Source organism: Manacus vitellinus, unplaced genomic scaffold (genome assembly GCF_001715985.3).
Source record: "Manacus vitellinus isolate BGI_N305 unplaced genomic scaffold, ASM171598v3 scaffold_17_pilon, whole genome shotgun sequence".
Classification (NCBI taxonomy): domain Eukaryota; kingdom Metazoa; phylum Chordata; class Aves; order Passeriformes; family Pipridae; genus Manacus; species Manacus vitellinus.
The window spans coordinates 3,051,182-3,070,552 of NW_021939256.1; the positions used below are offsets into that span (position 1 = coordinate 3,051,182).

General features: G+C 38.0%; 1 protein-coding gene across 1 annotated transcript in view; it reads right to left on the reverse strand.

Moving 5' to 3' along the window:
- The window catches only part of TEX10 (testis expressed 10), a 51,996-nt gene that overhangs the window by 26,153 nt on the left and 6,472 nt on the right, over positions 1 to 19,371 (reverse strand). The window contains exons 4-9 of the mRNA XM_018070028.2: positions 15,486 to 15,729; positions 13,334 to 13,446; positions 12,292 to 12,530; positions 9,353 to 9,488; positions 5,975 to 6,150; positions 5,021 to 5,198 (exon numbers count right to left, since the gene is read on the reverse strand). Coding sequence (XP_017925517.1) covers positions 5,021 to 5,198; positions 5,975 to 6,150; positions 9,353 to 9,488; positions 12,292 to 12,530; positions 13,334 to 13,446; positions 15,486 to 15,729 — 1,086 coding nt within the window. The remainder of the gene's footprint in view (positions 1 to 5,020; positions 5,199 to 5,974; positions 6,151 to 9,352; positions 9,489 to 12,291; positions 12,531 to 13,333; positions 13,447 to 15,485; positions 15,730 to 19,371) is intronic.

The following is a 19,371-nucleotide window of genomic DNA, read 5'->3' on the forward strand; positions in this document are numbered from 1 at the left end:
CTCTCCAGGTTGCAAATACTTTTGGGGAATATGCTGTTTTTATTGTCTACACTAATGAATTCAATAATTCTTTAATCAAGTAGCATATAGAGTCTTCATTAACTACATTTTGCATTCTCACTGTCCCTTCTCATACTCTACTGGCAAAGGTTGCAGATAAAATAATTAGGATGGCTAAATAAAGTAAAAGTAGTATTTACTTACAAAGAAAATACCTATAGAAAACTTTAAACTCTATTATGACCCTAAAACATCTCTGGGTCATATATTTGAAGACAGAGAATTTTACGCCTTATACCAAACAAGTGTTAAAAATCCATCCCAGTTCTTTCTAAGCACCAGATTCCTGAGGATAGCAGGAGCCAACACGCATGCCTGACTGCTTGATGAGACACCAACTGAGCTCCCTCATTATTGTCTGGAAAGCAACAGAATATTTTAAAGGCACTACTGCTGCAGTAAAGAGCCCATTTACAGTTACGTCAAGAAGAATGCAAGTTACCGACCGAGTTATCTCAAACCCGGGAAGACCAGAAACTCCCACACAATTTATGTGAGTGAGCACTCAGCTTTTATTTATATGGTCCTCACCCATCTCCTTTTCTACAGCAACAGAAACAACTCTTGGCAAGACCCCAGCAGGGAAAGAGTCTCACAAGAATAAGAAATGGCTGTTTGAAGCCATTGGAGATCTCATTTATGGACACTGCTTCAAGAAAGAAATGCCATAAATTAACTCCCATTGTTTTTTATCTAGACAGTGAAATATTATCTGTCCAATTCTTTATTACAGTGAAATAATTTCCAGACACACTGTTCCAATGGATAAAAAGAAAAAGTTGTAAAGCCACCATAACTATTATGCATAAATAAGGCACATAAACATATTGCATTTCAGTATTTATACCGAATAGGTTTTACTTATTTGTACTTCAAGACAAGTTAAGAAAATACGGTGAACTCTTCCTCATACAGTCAGTAATCTAACTCCTTAGTTCATGTATCTGATCACAATCTCAAAATCTGCATTTCTTAATCCATGTTTAATAGAATAGAATACATAACGTACGTAAGTACTCAGATTATGTATTAATCAGCTTAAATATACTACCTTACACAAATGGGAAGGAAAAGAAGAGAAATGCGTTTGCAAGAGTATCTGCTATTCAATCACCACGAAGTCATTAAGTAGCAACCAAAAACACTGAGCCCAACAAAATGGTTTCTCTGCAACTGTTACACTACACAGTTTGGTATGTAAACAGCAGGCCTCCACTTTCTCAGGCAAACAAGGTAATCTACCATATACAAGAAGATGCATTTACAACATTTAATACATTTCCATATTAAACAAAAATATTTGTCTTCCAAAAAGTGCTCAAAAAATAAGCATATGCCTCACTAGCCCTTTAAAACCATTATGAAGTAGCTCATCTGCTCTATTAATGTAGAAAGTAGGTGCAGAGAGATTGTTCGCTCGTGTCGTTCCACACCTTTCCTCACCTGTTTTGTATGACTTATACCCCCAAACCCTGGCATGCTTCCATCTCTCAGAATTCTACCTGCCTGGATTTACTGAAGTTACATACATCCCGGATCCCACACAGTGGCACAATGCAGGCATTGGAGGAGAAGAACAGAGAAATTAGAGCCATGACAACACCTTCTGTCCCTTGGTTTCACCTGAAACTCAGCAGCTGTAGCCATCGCAGTGATCCCAGAAAGCAGCAATGTCTGTTCATTGGCACAGGGATCAAGATCAATTAGTGTAAATCTGGCCATGTTCGTACCAGCATCCGAAATGGGGGGGCTGCATATCACCTTTCTTTTCAGAACAGTCTCTGGTCTGTGCCAATTGGTAAAACTTCAGCAAATATAGATCAAAAGCATGACAGAAACCATACCAATAATTTAACAGTACAGATAACCAACCTCCCAGGCTCAGAAACCTTCCCATTATATATGGAAACATTGTCAACATTATCTTCATTCTCAGCACATGGAGCCAACTGTGGCTCACCTAATGAGCTCCTACAGACTGGCTATTCATTTCACCATTGCAAAAATAAGAAGTAGAAACTATTGAATATCTTCAACATTAATTTCTGATCAACAAAAAACTCTAAAAGTTAACTTAATGTTACCACCTGATATCATCACAGGGCTGTCCTTGAGTCATCTGGATACATTCACTATTAGTTTCACAGTTCACACACACACACACACAAAAGCTATGAGTTCCTTGAGTTTCTGGAATAACTGCAAGTCTTATTATCATCTATATGTAGTCTCAGTGAATTCACCTTAATGTAGCTTCTCCCTGACAAATATATATGGGTATATACACACACTCTCGGATGTGTGTGAAAACATACATCTTCTGCCAGCCAAAATAACGCGGGAATAAAGGCTGTTAAAGAAATTAAGAACAAGTACCAAACCCTCTGACACTCCCAAATACAATCTATTTAAAGCCTGATGGATAAGCAGGTGCCATAGGAGAACATAAATTTACAGAGAGCCCACCCTCAGCAAAGAAAACAGGGAATGTTCCGGAAGAGAAACAGCGCCATCTACCGACAGCACCAGGGAACCCATAAATGACATCTCCCGAAGGACTGATTTGGGACAGTTTCTCTATGCCACAGTCTTAATCTAAAAGTACAGAAAATGTTCCACGAACATTTCTGTGTTCTGTGGCACAGAAACGTGGAGTTAAATACACTTTTGTTATAGTACCATTCATTTCCCGACTTGAAATTTTAGGTCCGAGCATCTCAAAGAGCTGTAAAAGATGACCAGTAGCTACCTAGTCCCTCTACTTCCTTCAAGGCTTTACCCTCTGACATCCACGTCTGACCTGATTATTTTAAATGTATCCAGTGAAGTATATTTATAACCCCTTCCTACACAGCCTATTTCAGTATGTATTTCTGCTTTTATAAAATTTTGCTAGCACTCAAACCAAACATTCTCCTGACATTTAACATCTGTTTTCTAATCCCGCTAAAACTGCATTCTCCCATTCCTTTTCAACAGCCTGTTACACACATGGCTCCCACTCCTTCTCAGTCTTATCTGCCTAACAATACCAATTTTTTAGTCATTTTCCACTATCACAATTTACAGACTATCATTCTTTGCTCTTCTTTAAACTCAATCAGGTTTGTCCATGTCATTATCTAAAGCCACAATACTGGATACAACAGTTCAGCTTGGCCTTTCTAATAAGAGATAGAAAATTAGTTCATTTACACTGTGTGCAATAACAGGTTATGAAGCTCAAAGCCCAGCTAAGGTTCGTATCCAAAAAACCTACTACCGTTTCCTTGACTGTACAACTTATTTTCCAACAAAAAAAGAAATACCAGACTCTTCTGTTCTCGAGAAGTTAATATTTACTGTTACTTATCTCCCCATCGGTACATTTTTCTTTCACCTGGTTACTTCAGCTGGACTCCTTGGGTTGATTATCTACAATCTTTGAATCCAATTTAAGTTTAAAACATGTTCCAAATACCATAAATTAAAATCAAAATACTTTCTTTCCATCTCTGAAAAACAAGAATTCACTTCTCCTCCTCCTCCTCTGTTGTCAGAATGTAACCTACTTTTGGTAAGAACACCATGCTCCGTCTGCCACTTGCATCTTCTGCCAAAAGGGTCAAATGCCCACTGCCCACCTGCAGCTTTCTGATAATCTTTAGAAAATAGTCAAATTATTACCACAAAAATCTTCCACGCTGAAGATATGCTAAGATCTAAGAGCAAGATTAGCACCTGAGTACTTTTTACTGACTTTTTTTTCTTACAATTACTAACTTTGAATTAGTTAGTTTGCCACTGAGTTTCCAGTATATGGCAGAGAACTTTTCTCTCTTAAAAATAAAATTTGATGTCCACCTCGGCAAAATGAGACAGAATCTCACTTCTATAGTGGTAATGCATTATATATAGAATATAGATTTCATCACCATCACTTCACATTAGTCACCTTATTCACCTGTTACACAGCTAATACGAGCAGGTCTGCACTTGACAGTACATCGTTTAAGTTCTAAAAAGCATTAAGAATCACTGGGCATAATTCATCTAAGCTTAATTCCTGCCTATTTATCCAAGGTTCGACAATATTGACCGATAGAGAAAAACAAGTATATTTTTCCGAGAAGCAGCAAAGCAAAACACCCCTATGAAATCTCAGCAAGCCCTCCACTCACTTCAGTGGAACAGCAGCCTCTCTCCCTGACTTCACAGGCAAACATACTCTCTTTCAACCGAAAATAAAAAAAAATCAACAGCGTGAATAATCTCAAACAAGAGACTTGCCAAGCAACTATGATTTGGCTATTTAGGTTTGGTAATTGGAGAAAAAGCAAGTTTTAAGAATTTGAAAGGAAGTGGAACATGATAAAACACATTGATTGGGTGTTTTTCACTATCAATTGTGTCGGGTTAAAGTATTTAAAAAGAAAAGCTGCAATCAGTGGCAGAGTAAAGACCTCTGGTGATGGTATTCTGGGTAGAAGGTGCTCAATACTGCATTGTCTTACAGGTCTTACAGGAGATAAGCTGCTGCTGTTTTGCATCCTTACTGGAAGAACTCAATATTACAAACACTAATGTTTGTATTTAGAGACAAAAATTCTTGTTAGACTTCATTAATATACAAAGACGATAAGATAATATGGATAGATGAATATGGCACTTAATTACACGGTTTAGAGATGGACTTGTCAGTGCTGGCTTAATGGTTGGACTCGGTCTTTTCCAACCTAAACGATTCTATGATTTTCTTCTCAAGCATTTGAGACTGAGAAAATCGGTCAGTGTAAAGATAGAGTCGAAGTGAAAGGCTAGGAGCAAAGCCTGACCGAAGCATTAACTTTCCTCATGACGTCAATTCTTGCACAATACATTGATCTTTTGTGGGCGAACCCCTAACGAAGGTCACGGTTTATGAATAGATATTCACGCTCAGGTTTTTTTTTAGGTTAGAGCCACGCGCAGGAAGTCGTACCTCATGTGCAGGATGCCAATGAGGGTGGCGGCAAGGTCGGAGGACATCCTGCCCATGATGCAGCAGCGGCTGAGGCAGGCGAGCAGGCTGGCAGGCAGGCAGGGCAGGAAGTACACCAGCTGCACCAGCCGCCGCTGCGCCTCAGCGGGCAGCAGCACCAGCGTGCCCTCGAGCGGATCTGTCAGCACACAACACACACACAGAGTCAGCACCACGCCAGGACACACCACCACTGCCCTGTCCAACTACTCTGAGCTACTTGCCAAAGGGAAGACAATATAACCAACACCGAAGAGAAAAAAAAGAAAAATATTAAAGCAATACTAGCCTAGAAAATAGGAGGCTCGGGGGGGGGACGGGCTTATTGCTATCTAAAACTACCTGAAAGGAGGCTGTGGCTAGGTGAGGGTCAGGTCACCTTTTTCTCCCAGGTAACAAGTGACAGGATGAGAAGAAATGGACTTAAGTTGTGCCAGGGGTGATTTGGATTGGATATTATGAAAAATTTCTTCACTGAAAGGGTGATCAGGCATTGGAACAAGCTGTCTAGGAAAGTGGAGTCACCAGCCCTGGAAGTGTTCATAATATGTGTGGCACTCAGGGACATGGTTTAGTGCAGACTTTGCAGTGCTAGGTTACTGCTTGACCTCTATGAACTTAGAGGTCTTTTTCAACCTAAATGATTCTATGATTCTTTGATAGACTGGAAACATCAGATTTTGTGTATCAGATTTAAGTCCTGCTAACTTGAACTAAAGATCTGAATCTTTTTAATATCCTTTAGTAAACGACATGCATAGTTCATTTTAACCTTTATTACAGAGGATAAACCCATCTCCAACCCCCACCCACAGTCTTGATGTTCACCTAGGAAATGGCAGCATTGTCCACGCATTGCAACCTCCCCGCCAAGTGAGGGACAAAATTCATTATGCTGTAGTGTAGAAGTCTTACCGTATATTCGAGCAGCAGTGGCTTGTAAACTTTGCAATAATTCCTTGTTTGAACGAGAAGCAGCGGAATGAATGATATCAATAAGTTGATTGGAAAGCTCAGGGTTTCTCAAGCCAAGCAGAGCCAGTTGCTGAGGTAAGCCAGCCAACCATCGAGACAAAACTTTACTTCGACTTCTAAAGAAAAAGGGAAAAATAATAAGACAAAACAACAAAACCCCCACAAACTTCTCTTACAGTCTTGAGTGAGTTGCTTTTATTTATCCTTTCTGGCTCAAACTGAAACAATCATATAGATCAATCCTATCTTTCATGGGTTACAATTTCTCTGCCACCCTGGTCTATCAAATCAAGCATCATTTATAAATCAAAAGCGTTTCATCAGCTTATTACTAAGGGGATGATTACAGGAAAAAAAGCTGCCAAGCACAAATCAGGAACTTCAAAGTAGGTCTCTGAAGATGTAACATGATGACGATGATACAAGTTTATTTCCCTTTCAAAAGACCGGATAAAATCCTCACCACAACTTTTCAAGGAAATTAAGTAGCCATGACATAAGAGGGAAGGGCCTTGCATAGAGATATGAATTGTTCAACAGTAGGAAAAGCCTGGAGAACAAACAACTGAAGTGGGTGAGCTGGAGGTGGGCTCAGATGTCTCAAATCACTTGACATGCAAATAGTGTAAGGGAATAAAACATTTGCTCCTCTTCCCACAGAAAAAAGCAGGTGCTGGTATCAACTGAAGCCAGAAGGAGCCAGGATCAAAAACAAACAAAAGGAAGTTGGTCTTCAGACAGCTGAGCTTTGTCACACCTTGACAGAGGATGCTGCAGTTGCTCTTGATTTAGACCAGTCTAAGGAATGATCAGAAAAGCTCATGAAATAGACACCCAGTGAGTGATACTAAGAAGTCCCGAAGTGTGGAAGTACAGGCTTCAAATGGTTGGAAGCTTAGAGTACTATGGACAAGTAATTCTTATCTTCTTCCTATAGCAAGATACTACCAGTATAGATATCCATATGTGCACACACCCACACAATATATGCATATATACACACAGTGACTACACATATGTGTGCAGTGATTAAGGGTTAAGAGAACTAAAACATCAAGACAAAACTTAATTCTGAATCTTGTAATAAATTAAGGTTTTGTCACAAGGCAACAACAGATCAAAAGCTCAGATCTTGCCTTTGAATCAGATACACCTAAAAAATAAACAGATTCACACAAAAGTTCTTGGAATATGCTCCAACATAAATTCTGTTCCTCTTAGACTGCTCTTGACAAGCTTGAGAAAAAAAAAAAAGAATGAGGAGAACAGTCACAGAAGGGCTGAAGGAACTGTGACGTCAAACTGAATGGAACAACATGAACATCATCCAGAATCCACAGAACAGACCACATTTTGAAGAAATTTAAAAAAAACCCACTTGTTTCTAAAGGAAAGAAATGGATCCGTACTGTACACAAATATTGTCTTAAATTGTTTTGTCAGACACAGGTGTAACTATACTTTTTTGCAAAAAATTTTTGAGATTTCACTCTTCTGTTACTAAAAATATCACAGTTCCATGTAGAAGGTTAAGAGGAACAGCAAGAAAACTACCGCTATTTGTGATGTCTAAAGATAGAAAGTTAGAGCTATCCAGATAATCACATGAAACTGAATGAGATGCTCAAGACTTCCAGGTAAGTACAGAAAACAGTAGTTATGTAACCTCGGGGAAATTAGTCAGTATGAAAAAGATCTCTTTTTCACTCTAGATGAAAGGAGAAAAATAAGATATTCCCAAGGTTTTTTCTCTATCTTTTGAATTCCACATGCTTTTTATAATGTTCAGAGCATAGCTTTGGATATTTCTGGCTGTAGATCCAATTACATGTAGGCAGGCATTACCACAACACAAGATACAACAAAGCAAAGAAGTTGCAGAAGTGAACTACTTTCCCAAAGCTTCACTGTGCTAGTGGATGCCAGGACTTCTGGGAGTCCTGACCTTTGATATTTTTACCTAGTAGCAGAAACAGGTATCATGGGTATGATCTTACCACATGCCTCAGAAAGTCAACTGTGCCCTGGGCTGCATCAAAAGCAGTGTGGTCAGCAGGTTGAGGGAGGTGATTCTGCTCCTCTACTCCATGCTGGTGAGACCCTCACCTGGAATACTGCATCCAGCTTTGGGGTTCCCAGCAAAAGAAGGACATGGACCTGCTGGAGCAAGTCCAAGGAGGCTATGAAGACCATCAGAGGGCTGGAACACCTCTCCTACAAAAACAGGCTGAGAGAGCTGGGGTTACTCAGCCTGGACAAGAGAAGGCTCTGGAGAGACCTTGGAGCTGCCTTCCAGCGCTTAAAGGGGACCTGCAAGAAGGCTGGAAGGAAATTTTTTTAAGGGTCTGTAATGATGGCTTCAAACCAAAAGCAAGAAGGTTTAGATCATCTATTAGAAAGAAATTCTTCACTGTGGGGGTGGTAAGGCAATGGATCAGGTTACCTATAGAGGTTGTGGATGCACCATCCTTGGAGGTGTTCAAAGCCAGGCTGGATGGGCTTTGAACAACCTGGTCTAGTGGAAGGTGTCCCTGCCCTTGGCAGGGGGGTGGATCTAGATGAACTTTAAGGTCCAACACAAACCATCCTTTGATTCTAGGATCTTACATCCCTTTGCAGTTCCCAAACAAGCTAAGATTGATGCAGCCTGTGTTTAAGGTTTTTATGTAGCTAGAACTAGATGACTTGGCTGAAAAATACCTACTGGAAAAGTTAAGATTTGGAGACAATCTGGACACATCTGATGATGAAAAAGTGTTATAACAGTAATATAGAGAATGATCTTTTCTTACTTGAAGCAAGACAGATATCTAACAGATGCACGAAACTGGGAGCCCAGAACGACAAGAACACTTTCTTAAACCTAGTCTCTTTGGAACCACACACCCAAAACAACAGAATACTTTTCTCAGAGAAAATAAGTACAAAAGGCTAGACAGGTTCTACCAGAACCAGCAAAAGCATGAAGTCACAAGTCCATGACCACAAGCTGCAGTAGTGGAAATGCTCTATGGCTACAGCTGCACACTCTTGACACATCTACTGACCACCACACAGCCGGAAACAATGAGCTTGCAGCTGTGTACTTCCAGTTAAATTTTCATCATGAAGATCTAACTAGTACTTTAGCTAAGACAGACAACTAAGATAATACACATGTCCATCTCACAGAGTACCCAAACTTTCAAATTTCAGCGACACAGTGTCAAAACAGATTCAAAATGAAGTTTTATAACATCTACATACAAATTCAGTATTCTCACTTCTGAAATAAATATGCTATTTTGAAATGAAAAAGAGTATGCAATTTTTTTTTACCTGATTCTTTGACTCCTCAAATCTTCTTTTTGGTAAACTCTGCTAAAAAATTTCAAAAGCAATGTACGAACTGGAAAGAGGAGATTCCTTTGCTGGTATAGTGTATATACTGCTTTTATCAAGGGTTCTGTTGCCACTAGAAAAAAAAAAGTATAAAAATCTGAAGTAGTAGTTCTTAATCTTCTGACTTTATACATACATAGAAGAGCTATTTTTATCTACAGCTGTCTACATTAAACTCCAGAGGGAAGTACCAAAATGTTTTAAAGTAACCACTTGACTGAATTCTAAACCATTGAAACACCACCTTCTTGCGTAGCTTGTGAAGGAGCCAGACAAAAGAATAGAGACAACGTGTGAGTGAAAACTTCAGAACTTCTTGAAGACAAAACAGTGCACAGGTTTGCGTGGTAGCTGAGAACCAACAAATTCCTGCTTTCCACAGCTATCTCCACATCCTCTTCCCCTAGTGCAATAACCTCCCAACAATCTTCGCTTTACTCCTCACCTATGCTCCCCCAAACCTCACTGTCACGGTGCCTTCAGTTCTCTCTGTACTATCCCTTTGTCCCTGCTATACACACTAACCTTACTAGCTCTCCCTGTCTCTGAACCAGCTGGATCCAAGTTACCCTGGCTAATTAATCAGAAAATACGTACCTCAAGAGGCCACTGGCAAGACACTAAAATTTTTTTTTTATTGTAATGGTTCATTTTTAATTTTGCATTGTCTTCTAAAAAACACATACCCTTCCAGGCCTTTATATTCCCCAATGTCAGATAGGTTCTAAACAAATTAGTTATTTTTTTTGCAGTACCATCCGACAATACAAAGTACAAAATTTCTAGAGCACCATCAGAAAAAAAAAGGAAGTGTCTTTTCCTCAGAATCACATAATGGTTGAAGTGGGAATGAACCTTGAGGTCATCTGGTCCAACTTCTGAATATCTTCAAGGACAGCATTTGGTCACCCTAACATGAAAAGTGTGTTCCCGATGTTCAGACAGCATCTCCTGTGTTTCAGTTTGTGCCCACTGCCATTTGTCCTGTCACTGGCACCACTGGAAAGAGCCTGGCTCCCTCTTCTTTGCACCTTTACTTCAGATATCTACATATGCTGATGAGAACCTGAAACTTCTTATCTCCAGACTGAACAGCCCCAGATTTCTCAGCCTTTCCTCACAGAAGAGATACTCCAGTGTCTTCATCATCTTCATGGCCCTTTGCTGGAATCTTTCCATATATCCACACCTCTTTTGTACTGGGGAGTCCAAAACTGGACGCTTCAGGAGTGGCCTTACCAGTGCAGAACAGAGAGGCAGGATCACCTCCCTCAACCTGTTGTCAACACTCCTAATGCAGCCCAGGACATCACGGGTCTTCTTTGTGCAAGGGCCCATTGCTGGCTCCACCTGGTCCTTTACTGCCAAGCTACTTTCAGCTGGTCAGCCCCCAGCATGTACAGGTACATGCTTGTTCCCCCTCAGGTATATGACTCCACACTTCTCCTTGTTGAACCATGAGGCCATTTTTCCAGCATGTCAAGGCTGTATTTTCTCTCCAGATAGTAGATTAACTGTAATCTGACATCTGGTCAGGTTTTTAGTACTGCACAAGGATTATGTTGAAGGGATGAGATAAACCATTCATACAAATAGATAGAGATTTGTGAGATAACCAATTTCTCACTGAACCTTTACAGGATCAGCAGAGAAGATCCATACATATTAATCTTTCACAATTTAATTTAAACTCTTTTTAGTGTTCACTTATTTTCTGGATTCCTGAGGAAAATTATTGCACTAAAATGGCCAGTTGGGGTAGAAAAACACAAGCCATTATCTACTACTTGGTAAAAGTTTGGCTGACAAAGTTAAAAAAAATAAATCAATGTTTCATTACAAGGAAAAGTCTGAAGTATCTGATTTAACAGTCTAACAATAGTTTGGAAACTGCTCTCCTGAGCAGCAACTCCTCTACCTTAGCTCAGCTAGTGAGAAAGGCTCTGACTCTCGATTATTATTTCCCTTCAACACAAAGCTAAATTTGAAGTGCAGATAGGAATGATTAGTTATTATCTTTGTCACCAGGGACATAGGAATAGACAGATTCCCAATTAAAATGGATTTGGAAGGACTAACTGCCAAAATATATTTGAGGGACATTTGACATTTTTCATCTTGCAACTCTTAACAATGAAATCTGTTGCTAAGGGCAAAGCATTTTCTATAAACTATTTGGTTGTGTGGCTGTGGAATTCACTTCTATCAGACCGGTAAGACAAAAGACTACTGCCACTTTTAAATTTACTGAAAAATTCCTTTCTTAAAGAATTTCTATTTCAACCACTTAATAGACACCATCTCATTCGAATATAGCCAAGTAGTACTTAAAAAGAAAGAGGCAAGCCAAAATACTGTACTGATCCTGCGAGTCACAGCTGGAAATATTTTCTCTTGGAAAAGGATTCAGATCAAATACCTTGGAAAAGATTCAACAGCAACTTCCATCAGAACTACCCTGGCATTTTATACCATCAAAGAACTGGAATGGTCATCTGACAGTACTGAGTCTACCAGTTAATGATTTTAAAAAAGGTTTGGACTATTAAAGTATCATGCATCTCTACATCCTAGTAATTACTTCTTCAACATAAAGCTCATATTCCCATTTATAAGAGTATCTTCAGAAGTAAAAACAGGAAACAGGTACAAAAATATATTCATACTTTGCTTATCAACAGTATGAGAGCACTCCTAAAAATAAAGTTTTCAATGCTATACACACAGGGATATTACCATGAAATTCAATTTACCTCTATGACAAAATACATTATGATGTAACAACTGAGGATAAGCTACAGCGAGCTGAAAATGCTAGAATAATTCAAGCTCTTTGTCAGTGCATAATTTTGTTTTTCAGAAACTATTCATCTTACCTTTGTTTTGCTGTATTTGCATTAGTCTCCAAGTCACACCAAGCAATCTGTTCACCTGTTTGCTATTCAGCTTGCTGCCATCCTGAAGAGTATCTGTCACAAATTTCCTTATCATGTCCAGCCAACCAGAGTCTGTCTGAAGAGTTGAAGTGCTTGCTAGCGAAACCATTATGTCACACAAGGTTAAGTTCAGTAAAAGATGGTCTACATTGTTTGAGGATGTCATACAGTTCTTGTGGCTAAAGGGAGGAGGGGGGGAAAACAGAAATATTTAAAAAAATTATTTTTGAAATAAAAATGGGACAGCAGTTGATACCTCTTGTGCACACACCAGTGTTCTCCATAGATTGCAAAGGTGCAGAATTATTTCAGAACACTTTGCATGAATATAGTCTCACATCTGGGAGCTGAGAGGGGAGACAACCTGCTACTGGCCTGCACAGAATTGGTGCATCTACTCTGATAACCCAACAGTGAAAAAATGTGTAAGAGTTTGGCTTCTCCTGTTCCAGTACTGCTTTGCCATATAGGAATACCACAGTGTGTCCTATCTCACCTCCTAGCTGTGCTTACCCAGCCCTGTAATGCAACTCTAGAAGACTGCACATGAAAAATAATGTTTGAACTATGCTTTCATGTAATTCAGCAGTCAGCTGAAGAAAACATGCAGAAATATGAAACTAGTTAGACTAACACAGCCATCATTCAGTAATATGCAAATTCCAGATCAAGAGTTCAATAAAAGAATATATTCAAAAAAAAAAGACTTCAATAATTTCCCCAAGGCAGCATTTCAGTTTCTACTGGAGGCTATTCAGATGACTTCCTATACAATACTTTCATAAAGAACAACCAAAACTTTCCAACTGAAAGCAATGCTATCTTCCTATAAAAACTTTTCTACAGATCTTCAACCAATACACAATAAAAAGTTTTCTTTTCCAACATTAAAACCTTGATACTCGATAAAGCATATGACTCACATTGCCTCAGTTCTCTTATGAAATTAAAAGCTGTTACATGATGTTGATTTTATTCTTACCCTTTGAATGACTCTTTCTTTTTGTGTTTTACTGTTTCTTGTACAGAATAAGGAAAATGACGCATGAAGTGGTGCTTGAAATCAACAAGGTAATTCATTCGAAGCCATAGTTCCTGTTAAGGAAAGCAGATGATAGACAGAAAACATGGTAGTAAGTGAAATACATCAACACAATCATTTTCCAAAATCCATTACTGGAATGAATAAAAAGCAGGAACATCAGCTTCTGTTTCCAAATTTTATATATATATTTACTTTCAGATGCAAATGTGAAGTCCTGTGCATGAACCCACAGGTCCACAAAACAAGGGAGTGAAATGATGATGTAAATTAAGCTGAGCAACATTTAATCCCAACTGGACCAGTATATTTTCTTAATGTAGATATATGCAATACTAAACTCAGTTATAGATGTGATTTGAAAATGCCTTTGTATCAATTTATCAGTACTTAAAATCACAGTGAAATCTGATTAATTCGCAGTGACCGTCCTGAGTTTTCCATTAAGATACATTCCAATACTGCTTTTATCTTTCCCTACCATTTATGTACTTGTACTTGAAAGCCCACTGACAAAACATTTTTCAGTAGAAAAGCTATCCTTACAGAAAAAGGATTCAATATTTTAAAACAATTTTACTTTGTGGGTTAGCAGACACTCATAGTCACCATTCTACAAAGTGTCCAGCAGAATTCACCTAAAAAGCCTGCATTGCTATCAAATTTATCAGGTAGAATAATCTTTTAGATATTCAACTATTAAGAACAGAGGATGTCCATTAAACTATTTCAAAGATCAATAGCTTTCCACTAAGCATATTCAGAGTAGTTTTCCACTTTGGCCTGTAAGCCCAAGAGCTATTAAATAAGCAAAGCTTTCATTTTGAAACTGAGCCACTTGAATGTATTTTGTATATAAAGTTCACTATAAAGAAAAAGACAAAATAAACCATTTATCTTATCTAAAATGAAATATGCTCCACAAAAACCAAGTTGTATGAACCTCAGAATTTTTTTCCCTCCTCAAACATCCTAAGGTTATAACTCAACTGTGTGTGTATCCAAAAGAGTTCACATCTTGACAGAGGAGCACGTCTTTCATGTGACCAAAATGCAGGCACTCTATGGCTAAGGGCATTAGCTCTGCAATACCCTTAAGAAAAAGGCTAGGGGCAGTAGTCTGCCATAGACAATTACCTGGCCAAGTCCCTGCCTTTTGCCTGCTTCCAAGAGGCCCTCTAGAAAAGAGGAAAAGGAACAAGGGGAACAGCATATTTTGTTCAGACATGCTGAACATGTATGTTCAGACACACTCAGGCCACATATGTTGGGTAACTTTAGTCTAATGTAATGATTTCACAAATATTTTTCCAATAAGCCATCTATGTGTAGTTTTTTGTTTAGCAAAGGAATCTACAGTTGTACACACAGGTAAAGCAACGAGTTGTCAAGACATTCCTTCCAACTACTCTCAGTAGCCAAAAAGGAAATCATGTTCTCTTTTCAATATGCAAAGTCTTTGGAAGAACAGCAAAAGTTAGCCCCCCCCCCCCCAAAAAAAAATGAATTCATTTATCAGGGTAAAAGACAGAAAATAACTAGGTCAAAAAAATTCACAAATATTTTCCAAAATGCTTATTTAGGTTTTGATTTGATGTCTTATGATCCTACCAATCATGACACAGCAACACAAATTGCACCAAGCAATTACAGGATCTCACACCATCTTTACCTCCTAGCTTTCCAACCATTTAGGGTTTGTTCATTTCCACCCACACATAAAAAAATGTTTCAACACATAGAAACAAGGAACAAACAACTCTGTTCTACACTTTGTTCAAAATTATATTCTAGAGGTTATCTGGGAGACAAAATGCTCCTCTTCTCCAATATCACTTACAGTTTCAAAAGCTTTTGTGCTGCAGTCTGTCAAGGAGGATTCCTAGAGACTATAAGTGAACTCATTGCTCAGTTCAACAGATTCTTTTCTAGAGTAAGAGACTTAACAAAATCCAAATTCAAATTCTACTCAACACCTAGGCTTTTTCTCTCCTAATAAAGTATTTTCACTACTTCCAATCACCAAATCACTAGTCCCTAATCAAAACAAAAAGAAGTGTCATCATTATGCCACGGATCATTTCTCCCTTACCATTTTGTATGTTTCATCATGTCGCTTTGTGAGCTTCCACAACAAATGTATTATACTAAGCACTTGCTGCATAAGCTGCTGAGATTCTGATTCCAAAAGGTTTCCAAGAATGGGAGCTGATTGTGCAGGAGATGCTTCAATCCAGCACTCAATCAGTAATGGAATTATTATCTCAATAAAACCTTTTAAGTTTTCAGCCGAGGACAGGCCTTTTTCTGCACTGTCCATTACACTTGTCAGAGACCTAAACAACAGAAGCAAAAAAAGATAAAAGATAAAGATCACACCTCTAAAAAAAAATTACAGTAATATCACTTCCCTGATTTCTCAATAACAGGAAAAATTACTTTCTTAACACATTAAATTTTTTGCTGGCTTTCTTGCTGGATATTTCAGTATGGAAGAAAGGGAATTCAAACCATTTACAACAAACCTCCCCGGTTTCTCTGCAAGTTTGTGGACCTCTGTAATAACTTCTTAGATTTCAGTATTTCTTTCCCCATTGTTATATGCAAAGTCTATTAAGTGGAGAAATATGATTTGCATTATCATATTACCTTCAAGCAACAGGTAAGAATTCACTGTACTCAGCACAACAAAATATAAAAAAATCTTCAAGCTCCTTAAAGCAAAATAATGGAACTGACTAGAAGGTATTGTCAAATGCATGAGGTTTATTACAGGTAATAACGATCTCCAGCTATAATAAACACAATGGTTTTCATATTAGTAGGGAAAAAATATTTCTGCAAAAATATAACTTTGGTTCTGACCTGATGTTTAGCCAGAATGCTCTGGAAAGCAACTAGATGGAAAATTATTAGAATTATCTGATAAGATCATTTAAAGACATTAAAAAAATGAAGATATAGTCTATAATAGTTTTGATTTTTTTTCTAATTCATAGCAGGGAATTCCTATCATAACATACATAAAATTGGTACACTGAGCCTCCTGTTAAATTCCTTTCTATTTCAGTGTTCTCCAAGTGATTTTTCTTTACATATACACTCAAAATAGGATCTGAAAACTATTTGCTTTCTTTATACAGACACGCTGAGAAATTCTGTTTACAAGTATTTTAATTTCATATTGGATTGAAGGAGGTAAAGCAGTTTTCCAAACTCATCCTGTCATTTCTAAATTATCCAATTAGTTATATCCTTCTATGAAGCTACATTTCTCATGTTGTTGCAATCATCTACAAAATGCACGTAAGAGAAAATTTTATTCTGTCATTTCTCTCTGGTTGAAATTGGTATCTCAAGAAAATGACTAAAACAAAAAAACCCCTAGGTTTTAACAAACTGTAAAAGGTGAAGGAAGAAGGAATAAAAAGAAAGTGTGAGATAAATACAAGCTCTCTTTCAATGCAGGCAAGATAGAAGAATTTAAAGCTCCACAAAATAAATGGACAAGCGAAAACATAACTGGTCATAAGAAAAAAAATATTGTTAGCACTTACTACAACTATCAGCTATCTTAATATTTTATACAGTTTAACATTAGCTGCAGCAACCAACATATCTAGTAAATTTAAATCAGTTCATTTGTCCCTTTTTTGTTGCTTTATGTCCCTTCTATGCTGCAGACACTGCAACAGACACCAGTTTCTCACAGTAAAGAGTTTAGGATGAATGCTTCTATCTTACTTTTTAACTCTCAGTCATCTTAAGACACAGTAGACCAATCCCACCTTCCAGTTATAACCACAATGAATTCTAAAGCATCACTGGACAAGCTAGTTGATGCCAAGACTATGATCTCATTGAAAAAGTGCAGCTGTCCTGTAAATGCTATGCCATGACAGGATTACACACCCAGCTGAGAGTCTGAAATGTCAGTAATTGGCTGAAATGGTTCTGAAGTAGTAGTCTTTCATAATTTCTCCACAAAGAATACCTGATATTACAGCAGAACTCTGGAACTCAAGCAATCTATTTCTGGAACACAAAAATCTCCCCATTAAATAGTGAACAGGGCCTGAAACCTAAGAAGCTGGCAACACCTGAAGGTTCCTACAAAAGTGTAACACACACACTGTTTCAGTACTTTTCTGAAACAAGTAATGGAAAATGGAAGAATTCATGCCAAAAGAGATACTCCCTCCCAGCTGTTGAAAGCATTTGGGTAAGAATACTTAGCTCAGTTTTCATGCACTCTTGAAAAAGAAGCCCCTATCTCTCAAGATAAGACTATGCCACACATTCAAAGTTAACAACAAAAGCGGTAAATAAAATCTAAGTGCCAGTAACAGATGATGACAAAATATAAAGTAATCTATCCAGTATTTATTTGATGAGTACAATATCCTTAGCAATACAGGTTCACTGGAACTGGGAAGGTTTGATGTCAATTAATCTTTTTGTCACATATCTGTTATCACTATTCTTTAACAGTAAGGTGGCTCTTAGAAACACTACAAAGCATATTAGCTTCATATCAGTATGAAATACTATTGAGAGGGGTTGCAAAGTGTTTGCATACCCCTTAAGATGTAATTTTTCTTTAAAATGCCGCTACTTTTATAAAGCAGGACCAAACAAATGAAAAACGTGTAAAATATCTGTCATTTGACTAAGAACATAAAAATTCAGCAAAGCAAAGTCGAGAAAATGTAAAAGAAACAGAAAATAAAGAAACAACTTGTTTTCCTTAAAACAGGAAAAGTAACTGGAAGTTCGTAAGTTTTTATGGCTTGCAATTTAAGCCAGGTTACTGTCCTTCTTTCCTGTGTGTACTGCCAATTGCAGTGAACACTGAGTACTGCATTTTCCATTTCTATCTGATGTACACGTCACACCATACAGGTATTGAATATGCTTCCATTTCGGCCTCTCAAGTCTTTGCTTTTCTCTCCAGCCTCCTTTTGCCCTTTCTTAGCAGAATCTGAAGGTCTACTGTTTCTCTCCAGCACCACTTCCAATCCAAAAAGTTGTGAAGGCTTTCCATTTTTCCACACCTGAAATGAGTTTGATGCAAAAACAGCACAGTCAGCACATAATGCAGAGGATACATTCTGACAGTCTCCTAATTCACTGCAATTTTAATTTACACACAGTAGGAAGACCTAGCACACAACAGAAGATAATTAAGTCTTAAGACTTGCATCACTGAATCACCCAGCATTCGAAGCTCAGAATCTATCCTTTTTATTAAACATTAATACCCCAAACTGATTCTGAAAATCTCTTTTCATAACCACTAGATTATCAATGAGGTGTCATCCCTACCCAATGAACTTGCAAGATTAGAAAGATACAGGAACTTTAACAATCTAGCATACTGTTATGGTGTTTGGAAGCCTACTTTTTAAAGAATAAAGTTGAAACTTACTTGCAGTATTAGTGATGAGGCCATCAGTATGCACACAACACTGCAAATAGTTACTTACAGTTTGTGACTTCTTTAAACATACACACACACACACACATTGTCTGAGTATTGCACCTCTTATTAGAATTAATTTCTGTCCTTGCAGTACTGGTCACAGCAAAGGCCTGGGAATGCCCATAAAAGGCCACAGTTGGGATTGGAAGTGAGAATTAAACATCTTTAGATTATTAGGAAAGTTTTCAGTGGCAAATACAAAAACCACCACGGTAACTTTTCACCATTGGAATTGCACACATAACCACTAAAACAAGCTGTACTGGCCCTTTGTGAAAAATATAGCAAAAATACACAAAATTGCAATAAAATGAGAACATTTTAGTACCTTCTGCAGATGATCCTTCCATTTTCTATTCTTCTTTTCTGCTGCCATCCACTTGCTTTGCCAATCTCGCCTTGGATTCTAGCCATGTTTCCTTATATTCTTCTGGCTCCTTCTCATGCTTGCAAACATCTTTTTGAAAGTATTTATAACCAGAAGTGGATCACGACG